Raw genomic sequence first — 18,995 nt, 5'->3', positions numbered from 1 at the left:
ATCGGGGAAAGGATGATCTTTTAATGTGTGATGACAAGAAATGTGATATCCCTATTCAGAAAAATAAAAATAGATTCCCATCTTTTTCCATGTACAAAAATCCACTCAAAATGGATTAAAAGCTTAAACATAAGACATGAAACTACCAAACTACTAGTAGAAAATATTGGAAAAAGACTTTAGGACATTGGTGTGGGCAAAGATTTTATAAAACCCCAAACAAATACAAATTTTGCAATAAAAGCAAAAATAAGCGAATGGATTACGTTAAGCAGAAAAGCATTTACACAGCAAATGTAACAATTAACAAACAGATGAGACAACCTATAGATAGGGATAAAATAGATAAAATATTTGCAAACTATCCAATCAACAAGAGATTAATAGATTATAGAAATAGATTAATAGATAATAGAAAATAGATTAAGTATTTGCAAATAGATAAAATATTTGCAACTATCCAATCAACAAGAGATTAATTACTAGAATATATGAGGAACTCAAACAACAGATAAAAACCAAATAATCCAATTTAAAAATGAGCCAAAGATCTGAATACACAATTCTCAAAAGAAGATATATAAAGAGATAACAGGCATATGAAAAAAATCTCGACATCACTAATCATCAAGGCAATGAAAATCACGATGAAATATTAGCTCACCCCAATTGAAATTGCTATTATCAAAAAAAAAAAAAAAAAACAAATACAAATAACAAATTCTTAAGGATCTGGAGAAGGGGGAACATTGATACACTACTGGTAGAATGTAAAGTAGTACAGCCATTATGGAAAACAGTATGCAGGTACCTCAAAAAACTAAAAATAGAACTACAATATGATTCAGCAATCTCACTGCTGCGTATACATCCAAAAGAAAGGAAATCCATATACTGAAGAGGTATCTGCATGCTTATGTTTACCACAGCACTATTCACAATAGCCAAGATATGGAATCAGTCAAAATGTTTATCAACAGATGAATGGATGAAGCAAACATGGTACATATATACAATCAAATATAATTTAGCCATAAAAAAGAAGAAAATCATGTCATTTGCAGAAACATGGATGAAACTGAAGGTTATTATGTAAAGTGAAATCAGCCAGGCACGGAAGAAGAAATATTACATATTCTCATATGTGGGAGCTGAAAAATGGATCTCATGGATGTAGACAGTAGAATGGTTCTTAGCAGAGGCTGAGAATGGAGGGAAGATGGGGATAATGATAAGGTGATTAACGGATACAAAAATACAGATAGAAAAAATAAATAAGTTATAGTATTCAACAATAAAGCAGGAAATTCATAGTTTGCAATAATTTATTGTATATTTTAAAATAGTTAGATAAGAAGAATTGTAATGGTTCCAATATAAAAAAAATGTTGGAGATGATGGTTATTCCAATTACCCTGGTTTATCATTACATATTATATACCTGAATCCAAATATCACATATACCCCAAAATATGTACAACTAGGGTATATCAATAATATATATATAAATGTATATATAAAAATATATATACAACAAAAATAAAATTAAAGTTAAATGCAAAAATTGGCCTGAATCTGACTTCTTAATAGCAGTATATCTGTTTAAAATGCAAATAGTACAAACTAGTATGTAGCAAAACAGTGTCTGATTATGTCAAACATTCTCAAAACAGAACTGGCTTTGACTGTTCTTCTCAAAAGTAAAAAAAAAAAAAGATGCCAATAAATTTAGATGATAATTACAATTAATGAATAAATATTACATTTTAATTTAAGGATTTATTGTTCCACTTTATTTTGAATTCTCTATTACATATTCCTGTTAATATTTATTTAATAATGTCAGCTTTAGAGAAAGTTTTAAAAATATAAATCTTCCCCAGCACTTTAGGAAGCCAGGGTGGCTGGATCATGAGGTCAGGAGATGTACACCATCCTGGCCAACGTGGTGAAACCCCGTCTCTACTAAAATATAAAGAATTAGTCTGGCTGGGTGGAACGCACCTGTAGTCCCAGCTACTCTTGCAGATAGGGTAGGGGAATCGCCTGAACCCAGGAGGCAGAGGTTGCAGTGAGCGGAGATCATGCCACTGCACTCCAGCCTGGCAACAGAGCAAGACTCTGTCCTCCACTTTCCCCCCAAGAAAAAAAAAAAACCAGAAATCTTCTAAAGAAATACATTAATATAGCTAATAAAAACATATTATGGGAACATATTTTAGTGTAGTACCATATACTAATTAATGTCAAATGCAAAAGAGTTTATCTAAATGACTTTCTTAGGATAAATGCTGAAAGGATTTAACTGAATTTTTTTCCTATAAAGATAGCATTATTTTTAAAATCATAAACTAAGGGAGTCAATAAACAATTGTTTCACTTTATTTACTTATTGTCGAACCAAGTTATTTTTGGTAGATGCTCCTAAATTTCAGTTTACAGCATTACTGTATCCAGTTACCTGTATATATATCTTCACTTAGTTTCAACTAAAAATTGCATTATGAAAAATTCTACTGTAAGGTGTTTAATGAAAGTTTTATAGCTGAGACAGCTTTTTATTTATTTAATTTTTTACACTAAAATTGTTACAGCAGCCATCTTCTCAATTACCCATTTGTCTGTGTGGATGAGTTAAGTTAATATTACCATTTGATGAGAATTTCTGGCTTTGTATGCTCAGTGTACTCCCAAGAAAAAATGGGTTGGATTTTTAATTAGGTTTGCCTCCTAAGAGACAATGTAACAGAGGAAACTCTGTCGACTGGTGGCTGATAGATGCAGATAAAAATTTAACCTCCACTACTGTGTCTTTGTGGAAATTACTTAACCTCGCAGAGTTATAGAGGATTTTCTGTATAGTGGGAAAAGTAATCAAACCTACCTCAAAGGTCCTCTATGATCTGTTGAGGATACTATACCCATTAAATGCACAAAATCTAACCAATATGAAGCATGCCATAAATGTTGGCTATTTATTGTGATGGTTATAAGAACTCTTCAGATTTCATGATTATAAACCCTACTTAGCCTTATGTTGAGGTAAATGGCTTATATTTATCTAGCATCATAGAGAGTTCCACCCCAAGTACTTATCAATACTTTTTTAAAAGCTTAGCTAAATGATTCAATGGCATTGCAGACGTCTGGAGGGATAAAATACAGATACATGGTTCCTGCTATTCAGAACTTCCTTCCTCCATCAATACAGACCCACAGGCACTCGACCCAGACCATATCCAAAGTAGTGTTTCAGGTACTATGGAGCATTTTGTTCATTACATTACATAGTAACCACTCTGTGGTATCCCACAGGATAAAAACATTTCCCGCATATCTGGAATTAGACTTGGAAGAAGTTCTTTTGTACCAGAAGAGATATGGTTTTGTCAGTTTTGTAACTGAGTCTGTTCTTTCTGTTTACTAGCTTGTTTGCTTCTTTCACTTTGGCCCTAGCAAGGTGAAAGTCAGTACTCTATATGGACTATACAGGCCTTTGAAGCATCTCTGAAATTACTTTCTCTTACTCTGATCGTTTCTTTAATTTCTTTCATGTCTGTTTGTTTTACTTTTATGAACTCATTTTCAATGTGTTTTATCTTTTTTTCCTGTGTGAATTACTGTAAACTACTTATATTTCTCTGTGGAATAAGGTAGAGAATTAAAAAAAAATTAAATTTAGCCTTTAATATTTAATAGATGTATATGAAAGCATCTAAAATATAATGTATGACTTTCTGATACAAATGGAATTCTCTTGCATAAATATTTTTGTGGATTTTGTGTCTTTCTTACATTAAAAAACAGCAGCACAGACTGAGGCAAATTGTGAATAAATTAATGCAAGTCTAGAAAAGAATAATAAATATGATTAAGAAAACAGAGGAATTGATTCTTGCTGATTAAAGTGGCCTCCTAATGAGTGATATATCTACCTTGTACCATGGGTTGGGGTGAATTATAAAAATAATAAGCTGTTCAATTTGACAAAACTTCTAGGTCATAAAACATTAACAAGTAAAGGAAGAGAGGAAAGAATTTTAAAAGAAATAAATATCCACTATGTATTTTAGAGATCTCCATAAAGCAACTGTGATTCAAATGTTTGCAATATATAATGATATCCTTATTTTTACACTGCAACTCTTTTCCAGTCATTTTCTCCTTGGTACAAGCAAAAGCTTTGAAAAATAAACTGAACTGAATGATATCTGAGGGAAGAAAAACAGATTATAATACAATTTAAGATTACTGACTAGATTTTTCCTTCCTAATTTCTAGATCTTAGGATGAAAACATAAGTAAAGTTGGCTGGAATTTTTTTTTTAGTGTTTTATTAGTGAATTTCACTTTTGAATATGAATAACCCCTTGCCTTCAAGTCTCAGGAAAAAATATACTTGTATCAATTACTTTTTCTCCATCATAAATTAATAAGAACATTTCAAACACTTCTAAAATTTTGAAAAACAATTCAAAAATTAAATTTAAAATATTTAGTCAATATATTGATTGGCACCTTCATTACAATGGTTCATTATATATTATTTAGTTTTATTTATTTAATCTATCTCCACCTATCTTTTGATCATACTATTTCCTTAAATAAAACAGTTGCACCCAAATTTTCTGTTTGTATTATTTTCACAGAGCAAATTAAGGCAATGCAAACATATTTATATTTTATTTAAAACTAAACCTATAGTGTTTTTAATTGGAATCAATAAGATATATTTTTAATCTAGGAAGATTCCATTTATCTCTTTTTGAAAACAACAATAGCTCAAAGACTTTAAACATTTTTCAACCAACAGCAAAATGAAAATGTCCTCAATGGATTATAGAAACTATTTTGTTTGTTTATTTGTTTGTTTGTTTTGGCTTTTTATTGCCTCCAAAAATATACTGGAATACTAAAAAAGATAAAAGGTCAAAAGAATATTAATTCTGACAAAACAACCACCTAAATGTAGAAGCCATGCCTCATTCTTTATTTTTTTTCGATCTTTTTATTTCTATGTTGCTGGAGAAGACATGTGGAAAAGGGAGAAATATGATTGCCTTTTTTTATAAATATGTACCATCTCTCAGATGACAAATATTAACTAAGAAAGTTGATTTATTTTCTTTATATACATTGTTTTCCAAACAGAAGCTAGCATAATAGACTAGGAACATTCAGAACTGTGTTAATGAATGAACGATGAGTATTATGACCATTAAAATAAGAAACACATCGCTGGGCACGGTGGCTCACGCCTGTAACCCCAGTACTTTGGGAGGCCGAGGCAGGTGGATCATGAGGCCAAGAGATCGAGACCACCCTGGTCAACATGGTGAAACCATGTCTCTACTAAAAATACAGAAAATTAGCTGGGCATGGTGGCGTGCCTGTAATCCCAGCTACTCAGGAGGGTGAGGCAGGAGAATTGCCTGAACCCAGGAGGCAAAGGTTGCGGTGAGCTGAGATCGTGCCATTGCACACCAGCCTGGGTAACAAGAGCAAAACTCCATCTCAAAAAAAAAAAAAAAAAAAACAAAAAACTAAGTTTTTACTACATTAATTGAAGAAAATGTGTTAGCATTAACAATAGCAGTTATTGTTTCATAAGTATGCTTCCCAGAAACGTTCTCATTCTCCTCCTAGAAATATATATATACACACACACATACATATATATTATATATACACTATGTAAATAAATACATTATATATCTATAATATATATCCTGGCTACATTTCTAAAGTAGGTTTTGTAACCTGAACTGTAGATTGACTATAGAGACACATTTAGGTGTGACATAAATATTTCATAATATTATTGATAATAATGTTGGTAATATAATGAGGCCCTTCCACATCAAGTCAGTAACTACTTCAGTAGAGCCCTACTGTAACTGAATTTTCATATTTTATCCAGAAGGTAAGAGCTGTGTTTGAGCAAGTCTGAGAAATATGTTATCAGTTCTGATTCAAACAGAAATACTGTAACACAGTGTTTCTAAACTCGAGTTTATACTTTTCAAAATGCCTCTTTTATAGCTTCTTAAGGATCTAAAGTTTAGAACCACAGATTCCTGTTATTTGAGTTTCATGGTAAGCTGGGTATAGAAAGAAGTTGTAAAATGCAAGCATTTCATAGTTTCTTTATTAGACAATTATTTGCCATTTGTCCATTAGAGTAAGGTGTCCCTACTGCTATTCTCACAGCTGTTTCTCCTATGCCTTAATTTAAAAAACAAAGTAATTTAAAAATTCACAAGGCTTACAAAGAGGGGAATTCTAAGATAAACTGAAAATAAGACAGAGCACAGATATTCAAGGGTATCTATAGTGGATGCAGATCCTCAGTGGAATTTTTTGAATATATTAATCTAATTAAAAATGAATATGTTTCATTAATTAGGGGAACTGGTCAATTTTATAAGCTTAAAATTTAAAAAGGCAGTAAAAAAATTTTCAGTGTAGCCATTTCAGCCCATTCAATGAGGTGAGGAGTCATCATCATTACTACAGCAGCTGAGATTTACAACAAGCATTCCATTTTCCAGGTACTGTGGTCTTAGCTACCAAAGTATACTGATCTTTGTAAAACCTGATCCATTGTAAAATGGATATATCAGATCATTATTTTTGCTTTCATCAAAAGTCCCCATTTGTACTAATTACATACTTGCCAAGGAAACTTTATATTATTGCCTAAAATATTGATCTACCAAAAAATAAAAATAAAAATGATGATCATATAATAGTCCAGTTTTCTATTTCATTAGATAGGGATGTCTCAAGGGAAATATAGGAAATGGCTTTGATGATAATTTGTCACCTAAGAATGTCATAGGGAATGAATATGTTTATTGGTCTAATCACTGGAACAATAAACTCTGAGTTATGAGTGTCTTTCCATCACTCACCCTAGACACGGATCGGGGGGTGCTGGGGCTTCACAGGGCTGACTCAGGTCTTACAGTTCTTATTACTACTGCTTCTGTCTACTAAAGTAGGTTTCAAAAAGGGATCAGAAATATTCTGCTTAAGAAAACTAAATTTTACACATGTTAAAAAATATCTACAAAAAGAAATCAGACATAAAAAGGACAATTTCTTTAACAACTAATGTTGGAGAAATGGATTATCTACATGTAAAAAAAATAGGGCTGGACCCTTATCTTACACCATATACAAAAAATGACACAAAATGTATTGAAGATCTAAATATTAGCCCTCTAAGCCATAAAATACCTAGAATAACACATATGAGAAGAGTTTTGTAACAGTGGATTTGGCAATGGTTTATTGAATCACCAATAATCACCTGTGCACCAATAGCACAGGCAACCAAAACAAAAATAGACAGATGGACTATCTCTGACTTTAAAACTTTTTGTTCAAGTAGTGACACAATCATCAGGGTGAAAAGACAATCTATGGGATGGGAGTAAATATTTGCAAATCTTACATCTGATAAAGGATTAGTGTCATAATATCTAAACAACTCCTACAACTAAACAACAACTAAAATAAACCAAATAACCCAATTAAAAATTGACAAAGGACTTGCATAAACATATTTTAAAAGATGATATACAATGGCCAATAGCACCTGAAAAGATGCTCATCATCACTAATCATCAGAGAAATGCAAATCAAAATGACAATGATATATCATCTCACATACATTAGTATGACTACTATGTATAAAAAAAGAAAAAGAACCAGAAAATAACAAGAGTTGAGAGGAAGTAGAGAAATGGCAAACCTTATGCACAGATGGTAAAATTGTAAAATGTTGCAATTGTTATAGGAAACAATATAGAGTTTGCTCAATTTTTCTTTAAAGTAGAACTAGCATATATTTTAGCAATCTCACTTCTGAGAATACATTCAAAAGAACTGAAAGCAGGATATGAAAGACATATTTTAATATTTATGTCCATAGAAGTATTATTCACAATATCCAAGATGGGAAAGCAACCCAAATGTCTGTTGAGAGATTAACAGATAAACAGAATGTGGTGTGCACTGTGTACTATTCAGCTCAATAAATGAAAGAAATTCCACCACATGTAATGCTGTAACATGGATGAAGCATGGGGACATCATGCTAAGAGAAATAATCTAATCACAAAATGAGAAATATCGCAAATTTCCACTTTCATGATGTATTTGAAGTAGTCAGATTTATACATATAAAAAGACAAAAGGGTGTTACCAGAGTCTAGGGGTAAGGCGAGAATGGAAAATTGTTTAGTGGGTATAGAATTTCAGTTGTGCAAAATAAACAAGTTCTGAAAATCTATTTTGAAACAATGTCAATATACTTAAAACTACTGAACTGTACACTTCAAAATGCTTAAGATGGTAACATTTATACTGATTTTTTAAAAATCACAACAAAAGGAATGAGGCAAGGTTGTGCCACTTACTATACTGGCAAATTTATATTTAATTCATTCAAAATCATCACTAGATAGACAGATGTCTTTATTTTAATTTGCATAAAGAGAAAAAGTAGCTCTCAGTGTTAAATATCGTGCCCAGAGGTTCCAGAGCTGTAACAGTATTGAAATCTCTGTGTCTAAATCCATAATCTGCATTCCCGATACTAAACTATGCTCTTTTAATAAAATGTGCAAAACTCCCAGCAAGTCTCTACCTAAGTCTACTGACTCTATATGGAATATTTACCATTTACTGAAAAGTCATACTTCCTATTGTACTAGATACATATATAATTTAATTTTTGAAATAATTCTATATGTTTTATTGGCTCTTATCGACAAATGGTGAAACTAAGGTTGAAAAGATTAAATTATTTGCCCCATTTCATGTAGTAAACCCAATGTTTTAGGAAGTCAGTGCTTCCTTCACAATGATATAATTCTCTCAAGACCTCAAAATTATCTAATTTTTCCTATTCATATCATCATATCTACTTAAGAGGCATTAACATCTTATACGTTTCTGCAAAATTATACTGACTTTTGCTATTTGCTTTTTCAGTTAGATAAATTTTGTCTCAGTATAGAGAAAATGGCATCACAATTTCCTTGTCAAATATCTTTTCAGTTAAAATGGATCAAGTATCTACTATAAAACTGGAGTTATAGCAATAAAACACAAGTTTCATTCATTCATAGAAATTATATTCTAGTGGGGAACTGACATATTATAATCACATTAGCCAATGTTTTGTAAAAAAAAAAACATAAAGCAGAATAAGGGGTTAAAAGTTGAAAGGGGTATCATCTCTTATGTAATAGTTAATGTAGTCAGAGAAAGCCTGCCTCAACAGGCTTTCATTGAAGCAGTTAAAAGTTAGGCATAATTCTAATTATTTTTAAAGTATAATCAGCTATTATTTTGAGAAGGCTCAGTGTAAATAAACTACTTCTACAGAAATAAACAAGGCACTGCACAACTGATGTTCCATTCATAAATGTTGATAACCATCACCCCTATAAAACAATTTACATGACACTAAAAGGTTAAATTTGTGAACTATCCTTAAATGACTGTTATGAATTTTATATGCTTTTCTTATAGGAAAATCACTTATGCTATAATTGTGCCTATTGTATTTTATTTGGCATGTAATTACTAAAAGTTTAGTTATCTATTTGAAGCTTCTGCTGGAAAGTTGGAAGGGAGGATATTTTGCTAGAGAGGCAAAATGACAGTGATGATAAATAACCTATGTCAAACTGAAATCAATAGAAGACACAGAAGAACAACCTAATGTAGGCAGGGCTTAAAACCTAGATGACAGATTGATAGGTGCAGCAAACCACAAAGGCACATGTATACCTATGTAACAAACATGCATGCTCTACACATATATCCCAGAACTTAAAGTGAAAGAAATATATATATATATATATATATATATATATATATATATATATATATATATATATGGAGAGAGAGAGAGAGAGAGAGAGAGAGAAAGAGAGACACATATATACATAATAATACTATAATACTATTCGGCCACAAAAAAAGAATGAAATAATGGCATTTACAGTAGACGGAATGGAATTAGAGACCATTATTCTTAGTGAAGTAACTCAGGAATGAAAAAAACAAACATCATATGTTTTCACTCATAAGTGGGAGATAAGCTATGAGGACTCAAAGCATAAAAATGATATAATGGACGTTGGGGACTCAGGGGAAAGCATGGGATGGGAGTGAGGGATAAAAGACTATACACTTGTTACAGTGTACACTGCTTGGGTGATGAGTGCACCAAATCTCAGAATTCACCATTAAAAAATTATTCACGGAATCAAAAACAATTTTTCTAATGATGGCAGCTAACTTAGGGTAATTAAGGGTAAAATAGTAAAGATATTTTAATAATCCTCTATACTATCAAAATATGAGAACTACAGTTTAATTAATAACCACAACTAGATTGGAGTTAACTACAACATGCTCAGCCATAATGAGTCTACACTGTTTAGGAGGCAGAGGGGCATGCCATGTATTTTATAATAATTTAAAACATACATATTGCTTAATATTAGTCAACTTGGTTTTAAAAGAGGAAGCTCTAAGTATCTATACGCACGTCTTTGAGACATAATATATTTTCTGGACTGGCTAGACTGCTTTTTGAGTAAATTGGAGTCACCAAATCAAGGGATATATTCAATCCATGATCGTTAGGATTTCTCATATGCAGCATTTGGAGGGTTTGATACATCAAAGCATTCTAAATAAAATCTTCTCAGATCTAATTTTTATCCTTCTTTGAAGATACTCTAAAAGTCCTCACATATTTTCCAATTAGACCACATACTTTGAAAAAGAAGCTATATTATTAAAACATTTTAAAAAAATACATGCTGAATCTGAACATCGAAATGATTAAAATGACCCACTCAGAATAAAATTATAATTGTTCCAATAATGTATGTTATTACTTGTAAATGAGAGTCAACAATGGATACACACGGACATAAAGATAGAAAATAATAGACACTGAGGACTCCAAAAAGAAGGAGAATGAAAGGGGCCTGAGGGCTGACAAATTACTTATTGGTCACAGTGCTCACTGTTGGAGTGGTTGGCACATTAGAAGCCTAAAGCTTACCATAATGCAATATATGCATGTGCCAAAACTGCATATGTATCCCCTGAATCTAAAATCAAAGTTAAAAACTAAAAAAAGTTAAAAATCATAGCCATGTAACATAAATATATAAAGGAACAAAAGTAATTACTCTGTAAGATCTTCTATCTTTTTTTCCACTAGAGTAGGAGGCACGTTGGAAACAATGACTTGCATATCCAGCTGATTGACCACAGAGACCTGAAAGAAGAAAAAACATAATTCATTTTTCTTTAACTCACTGAAATGCCCATACTCAGGAAATCCCCACATTACCTCTTCCCTACTATGCAAAGACATGGTGGTTTCTCATTTTTAAATTCAGAACAAATACTTTTAAAAATTATGCAATCTACACTAGGGGTTGGAGACTAACTGGGGCAGACTGAGCATGAAAAACTATTTGTTATTTACCTAGAAGTTAAGAATCCTGAGTGATTTCAATTGTTTTTGGTTTTGTGTTTGTTTTATTGGTTATTTACTGAGAGATCAAAGGTGGCATTTTTGTTTTTTAATTTGATAGTTAAGGAACATTCAAAATCAATAAAAACACATGTTTCGTATTTTACAAGTCTTGAGAAATCATTTATTTATTCTAACTACTGGTTAAAATAATTCATTCTATGAGATCATCACTTAAAGTTTTCTTGTCTACTTTAACAAACTTTAAATTTGTGTAAGTAGAGATATATATTGAGAACTTTACATATGGGTTAAATGAGCTAATTTAACAGCTATTGATAAATATGCCTCATTCATTAAAAATTTACTGAATTTCTTCTATGTTCTTATATTTGAAAAATAGAAAAAATAAAAATATTTATTCTGTGTTTACAACATGGCATTTATTCTTCTCAATATTTTACAGGTTTAACTCATTGAAATCTAATAACAGTGTCAGGTTATTAAAATCATTTCAATTTTAAAATTTAAAAAAAACCATAAATTGAAGATATGTTTAATAGGTTAATCCTAATTGAATGCAGTCTGTTTTACCCCAGAACTTGTGCTCTTTACTGTTATCCGATATTGATATAAAAATTCTACAAAATCACACATTATCATGCACATTTTCATACACACTATTATCATTATGTATTATCATACACACTATTAAAGTATTATAAATGCATTCATACCAGAATCATAAGTTGAACATTCTGCATTAGGCATGTTTAGCACTGTATCTCAATATAATCTACAGTAGGGAGTAATTTCATGTTGACTTCATTTCTTTATAGGTATGTGTATTAAAACCCAGAAAACTCTATAACCAGGCCCTTGAGTCACTTGCTTGAGTCCACTCCTATCCTGTGGAGAACTTGCTTGCTTTAATAAATCCCTGCTTTCCTTGCTTGGTTTGTTTTGTTCCTTTGTTAATTTGTGTGTTTTGTTCAATTCTTTGTTCAAAACACTAAGGACCTGGACAATTCACACTCAAAGCCTTCCTTCACATAACAATACTATAGCTAGGCATAGTGGTGTGTGCCCGCAGTTCTAAACGCTGGGAAGGCTGAGGTGGGAGAACTGCTTGAGCCCAGGATTTTGAGGTTGCAATAAACTACTATCACTACACTGTACTTTGACCTGGGGGACAGAATGAGGCCTTGTGCCTTAACAACAACAACAAAAGTGATACTAATTATAGAATTATGTATTTCTACCAGACATAATCAGCCTGGGTATTAACCAAAGTCAAGATTTTTCTAAGTGAATATAAGGGAAAAAAGCGAGAAAGTAAAATTTTATATGATGGAGTGCTTATTATAATTGGTAATGCATTATAAGTCCAGTAAGCAAGAAAGAGAGAACATGAGGGGTTCTCATGAGAGAACATGATGGAAGTTGAAAAAATAGTAGGCTAATTAGACTGGAGGTCCTAGTAGGAACACAAGACTGCTGAATATAATGGGGAATGTTAATTAAATGTTATAGTCAAAGAGTGGGAGATTTAAAATGGTGGTTATAAAGGTAATGGCATAAATAAGTACAGTTCTAAGTGGTTGGAATAAGGTGGAGGGCAAAGTCACTAGAAGAAAGGCAATAAAAAATGTGAGTTCAGAATACTGGAAGAATTATCTCTGCATAGAATAAAATGGCCAAAAATTAGGACAGGAGAATTGCTGGAGATAGTTGAAATAACTTAGGAGCTAAACTCTGAAGCAATGATGGGGAATGACCCAAGGTTTGGAAAATTACAACAGGCAGTGAATGATCATGTCAGACAATGAGAATGAAAGTTGGATTTTTAGGAATGAGGAAGGATTTAGAAGTGACAATGTTATAGACTAAGGATCCTACCCTGTCAGTGAGCAGTTTGAAGACTATGGCAAACAAAATTAGGAAAGAAAACCAACAAACAAAAGCTATCACTTGAGAAGCCAGCAGTAGAAATAGCATCCTCAGAAGAAACTAGATATTCATTAAACAAGAAGGTATTAGCCAAATTTAACATTTTCTCTTCATATACTCATAAAAATTCCAATGGCTTCCCAGTGCTTCTAGAAAAATGTTTTGGTATCTTTTGTTATGGCTTATATCTTTTATATGGGACACCTACTTCCATTTCCAGCCCCCTTCCTCATTCACTTTTCCTCTCACACTCTTTTGGGCTGAGTACACATTTGTAACATATTCAGAACTGTCATCATCTGTCTTACTTCTTGGTTTTGGCATTCGTACCCTCTGCATAAACCTCTTATTTATATCATATCTCCTTTCTCTTGACTGAAAGGATTGCAAAGCTTATCATAAATATCATTTGGCTGGGATGGCATGCCAGATATTCTTAGTTTGCATCAGAACATTATATCATATATACATATATATATATAACAAATTATGGTTTTTTTGAATTAAATTTACTTCTTTGTAAATATATTTTGAATGATATTAAAAGGCATATTCTTGAATTTTCACACAATAGGTATGGAATTCAAATATTAAAAACAAAATTTATATCTCATATATACATTAATAGGTACATAATATATATACATATTATATATAAAACTAGATTTGATATAAGGATTATGCATTAAAATCATATTACATAAAGATTATATATATTTAACTTTTGTGTGGGTTGATTTTTATTGTATTTTAATTAGAGTAGTGATTCTATTGTTTAGTTTTTATTTTATATTTTTTGAGACAGAGTCTCTGTCTATCACCCAGGCTGGTGAGCAGTGGCTTAATCTCGGCTCACTGCAACATCCGCTTACCAGGTTCAAGCGATTATCCTGCCTCAGTCTCCCAAGTAGCTGGGATTACAGGCGCGTGCCACCACAGCTGGTTACATTTTTTTATTTTTAGTAGAGACAGAGTTTTACCATGTTGGCCAGGATGGTCTCAAACTCTTGACCTCAAGTGATCTGCCCACCTTGACCTCCCAAAGTGCTGGGATTACAAGCATGAGCCACCTCGCCCGGCCTTACTGTTTAGCTTTTAGACCAGAAGGTGCATATCTTAAATAACAGAACAAAGAATAACATTATGTTCTATAAGGTTTACAGATCTTAATTTGGTCAAAAATTTATGCCAAACTTTGTATCTCTTATGTCAAAAGCTTCCTGGCTTAGAGTTGTCTTCATTGACTCTGTTGCAGCTTTGCTGTTAGCTCCTGGAGGACTGTTTTGGTCACAATCATAGTGATTGCTCTTCACCATTATCTAAGAAGAAAAATATTTGATCACTGATGTCTGCTTGTATATGACTTTTAAGCTTGTCCAGGGAACTAAATGAGAACTGTGAAAAATGAAAATTTATGATGTAAAGAACAAAAGACAACTTATTCTTGATCTGTCTTTATGTGACAAAGATTTCCAATAAATACACTTTGTATTAGATTCATCAGACAAAAATCCAAATAACCAATGCTTTCAAGTTGGTAAAGAGTCCACAGGATATATACACTGGTGTTAAATATTTTCAATAAGAGTTCATATCAAACTTCTTTTTGAAATGATCTATCATTGAACTTCTGCCCAGCCTAAGTGAAAAAGAACAGCGATACCATTGACTAAAGCCAAATATATCTTTTGTCAAGGCTAATAAATGTCATCACTGGGGATTTTGATAGAACAAAGAAATCAATATTATTGGAACCAAATTTGCCCCCAAACATTTTCTTTATTTTCTCAATTACAAAATGCTGAAAATAATTTAAACAAATAATTTCATAGTTTAATTTTCATACTACAACTCTGGGAAGCATTTTAAAATTTGATGTAGCAACACTATATTATAAATGAGATTTGCAGACCAAATAGAAATCCAATGCTTAGATCATTGTTGTTACAATCATATTTTTCCAAATACTATAATGTATTCCTCAAAGGTCAAGAAAAATACCCATAAAGTATATATACATGAATCACATATTTACATATTCCTAAACTATAGTGACTAACAATCTGGTTGAAAATTAGTAATATTTACATTTTTGAAAACCTGTTTTAAATTAATCTTAGAAGTTCCAGAAGCTGAAAACAGTGACCCCTGGCTAGTATTACAGCCACTTCCATTTCCCAAAGTTTTATCTACTTACAAGTACATCGGCTTTGCCGCTTAGTCCTTTCCCATAGTTGTCAGTTGCAATAACTTGAAACTTGAAGTAGGATCTCCTCATATTATGAAAGAGCATCGCAGTTTTGATAAGCCCTGTGTATGTTTCCACTACAAATCCTTCTTTTCCCTCTTTAATTGGTGGTATTATGAGTCTGTATGCCATGACACTATAATTGCCAGTATCTTTATCAGTAGCCTAGGAATAGAAAAAAAAAAAAAAAAAAGAGATTATAATTAAGCAGGAAAAAAATAACCTTTACGAAATGGCTTATTTTTGTTTTTAAGAATGATGTTTCTTATGTAATAATACAATAAAGCCCTCCAAAATCTCTATTTTTTGGATATAGTTATGTAGATTAATAGACTCTGTGTCCACAGTTTTGAATGGTTATTAGAATGATAGTAACTACTGAATTGTGAATAAAAAAGACATAGGTATAATTTTGTATCCTTCAATAGGTTTCTCCTTATCCCTCCTTTCCTTTGACCCTTTCCACCCTCCAGTATCTCGTATTCTATATTTTTATGAGATCATCTTTCTTTCACATTCCACATATGAGTAAGAACATGTGGTGGTTAACTTTCTGTTCTTGGCCTATTTCATGTAACATAATGTCCTAGACTATACCACTGTAGAATAACTATAATTAATAATAACATTGTTCTAAATAGCTAGAAGAAGGCTATTGAATTTTCCCAACACAAAGAAGTGCTGTTTGAGATGATGTGCTAATTACCCTGATTTGATTTCTATGCATTATACATATAGAAATATCTATGTACCCAATAAGTAAGTCCTATTATTATTTGTCAGTTTAAAAATAGACTTATTTTTTAAAGAAGACATAGACAAACACAGGGTCAATGAATCAAGATTTTTGGTTTACATGTTTGTTTAGTTTAACTCTGTGTTGATCCAAATTGGTTGAAGGATGAGACTGGTTGTTTACCTAATGTCTGTCTTGCTGTAATAGCTATATAATGTGATTGTATTTTTGATCTAGCATATAGCCTAAAGGGGATAAATATAAAAGAATGCAGTAAAATATCTCAAATGAAATAAAGTTCAGAGTTATAACAAATTTAGAGATGCATAAAAAGATCCTAATTAATTAATGCCCTAACATAATTAGAGAGTTAGAATTCTATCCAACTTCCTTTTTAATCATCCTGTATCTTGATTAAGCAGATTTGTTCCTGGTGATAGGTATTTATGATACACATATTAAAGTTTCCTGCAATTTAGAATTAAAAATGACTAACAAATTGTTTAGATTGTTTTTCATTTGTTTTTAAGTACAGCTATGAGAATCATAAATTAGGCTGGCTTTATGATGTCTAATTAGGGAAATTTTTGAGAATGTCAATTTCAGCATTATTTCATAATCAAATACTTTGAAAAGAAATGGTGGATAGGAGAGGTTTAGAGACTTGATAAAAGGCTATATATACCTTATTCATGTAAATTATATATATTTATTTATTATAAAAATAATTATTTTATTATCTGATTATTCTTAATTGTATCTATGCTATTAAGTATGAGTATGCGTTTATGACCTGCCATTTCTAAGAATTGCTAAGAATTGTACAAAATAGTCTTATCTAACAATAAAAAAACTCTGAGAAATACATTGTTTTAATTAAATAAATTAGTGCTGTCCAATAAAACTTTCTGAAATACAGAAATGTTCTTAATCAGCTTTGTCAGTAGGTACTAGCCAAATATGACAAATGAATAGCTGAAAAGAGGTTGAAGTGACTAAAACATTGAAATTTCAATTTAATCTCATTTTACTTTAAGTTACATAGTGAAAGATTACATAATCAGTGGTAAAGTTGAGAAACAAATGATGAAAATAGTAAATAATTGCAAATGTGTATTCAGATACATCATGAACTTGATTTAGCTTCAAATTTTATATATATTCTGAAACGTTTAAAACATTTCCAGATAATCACAGCTACTTGTTAGAAAAAGTAATTTAAACTAAACAACCCAGATAATTTCACTTCAGGATCAGGTATTTCATGAATTTTCTAGGGAGTTAATATTCTTTTTTTTTTTTTTTTGAGACAGGGTCTTACTCTGTCACCCAGGCTGGAGTGCAGTGGCATAAACTCGGCTCACTGAACCTTAGTCTGCTGGGTTCAGGCCATCCTCTTATTTTAGCCTCCAAGTAGCTGGGACTATAGGCACTCCACCATGCTTGGCTAATTTTTTGTAGACACAGGGTCTTGCTATGTTGCCCAGGCTGGTTTCGAACTCCTGGAATCAAGCAATCCTCCCACCTTTGCCTACCAAAGTGCTGGGATTACAGACACGAGCCACTGTGCCCAGCCTAAAATTATCTTCAGAAGAGGACAAGCTCAAACTACCAGCTAATCTTTTAAATAGTTTATATGCCTTAGAGCATGGCAGCACTCAGTTTTGGTATTTGAGTAATGGTAATTAGATACCAATGTTAGGTCACATTCTCACTTAAAGGTAAAAGAAAAAGAAGAAAGAAAGAAAAATAGTATCAAATTTTTTTGTACTTTAAGTTTCAACCACAGGTTTATAATCATTTAACAAAGGATGACATACAAAAGAAAAAGCATATTCCCAACTAAAATAAGTCAAAGTCTGAATGAAGGTATCCAAGACATTTCTTCCATACAGAATGAAGAATTTGGAACTATTGTCAAATTAGTCAGATTTGGTTACATATTACTTTCTAACTTCTTATTAACATAGAAATTTTTCTGAAACAAACTTTTTACTATTAATGTAAACTTAAGGAATAACAAACATGCAAAGAAGTGTACAAATTATAAATATAAAGCTCAATAGAATTTTGCAAAATACACACATCCACATGACCAGCATTTGCATGAAGAAACAAAAAAAGCCAGGCATGGTGGCTCAAACCTGTAATCCCAGCACTTTGGGAGGCCAAGGCTTGAGGATCACCTGACCCCAAGAGCTTGAGACCAGCCTGAACAACATAGTTGCATCTCTTGAAGCTCTCTTGAAAAAAAAAAACCCCACATTCCAGAATGCACTTCATCTACTTGGAATTACAATCTGAGACCTTTTCCAGGAAAATTACTTTCCTAATCTAACACTGATTAGTTATGCTTATTTTTTTTTATTTTGGATGGAATCTCACACTGTCACCTGGGCTGGAGTGCAATGGCATGAACTCGGCTCACTGCAACCTCTATCTCCCAGGTTCAGGAAGTTATCCTGCCACAGCCTCCTGAGTAGCTGGGATTACAGGTGCCCACCCATGCCCAGCTAATTTTTTGTATTTTTAATAGAGATGGG

At 32.0% G+C, this 18,995-nt stretch overlaps 1 protein-coding gene across 9 annotated transcripts in view; it reads right to left on the bottom strand.

The window, feature by feature from the left end:
* The window catches only part of PCDH15 (protocadherin related 15), a 1,854,109-nt gene that overhangs the window by 53,077 nt on the left and 1,782,037 nt on the right, over positions 1-18,995 (bottom strand). For all 9 annotated transcript variants that reach the window (XM_054243050.2, XM_054243053.2, XM_054243049.2 and 6 more), the window contains 2 exons: positions 15,666-15,881; positions 11,229-11,317 (listed from right to left, as the gene is read on the bottom strand). In XM_054243050.2, coding sequence (XP_054099025.2) covers positions 11,229-11,317; positions 15,666-15,881 — 305 coding nt within the window. The remainder of the gene's footprint in view (positions 1-11,228; positions 11,318-15,665; positions 15,882-18,995) is intronic.

The sequence above is a fragment of the Callithrix jacchus genome, chromosome 12 (genome assembly GCF_049354715.1).
Source record: "Callithrix jacchus isolate 240 chromosome 12, calJac240_pri, whole genome shotgun sequence".
In the NCBI taxonomy this organism is placed as follows: domain Eukaryota; kingdom Metazoa; phylum Chordata; class Mammalia; order Primates; family Cebidae; genus Callithrix; species Callithrix jacchus.
Note: the sequence above shows the minus strand (reverse complement) of the source record. Positions and strands in the feature narration are given on the sequence as shown.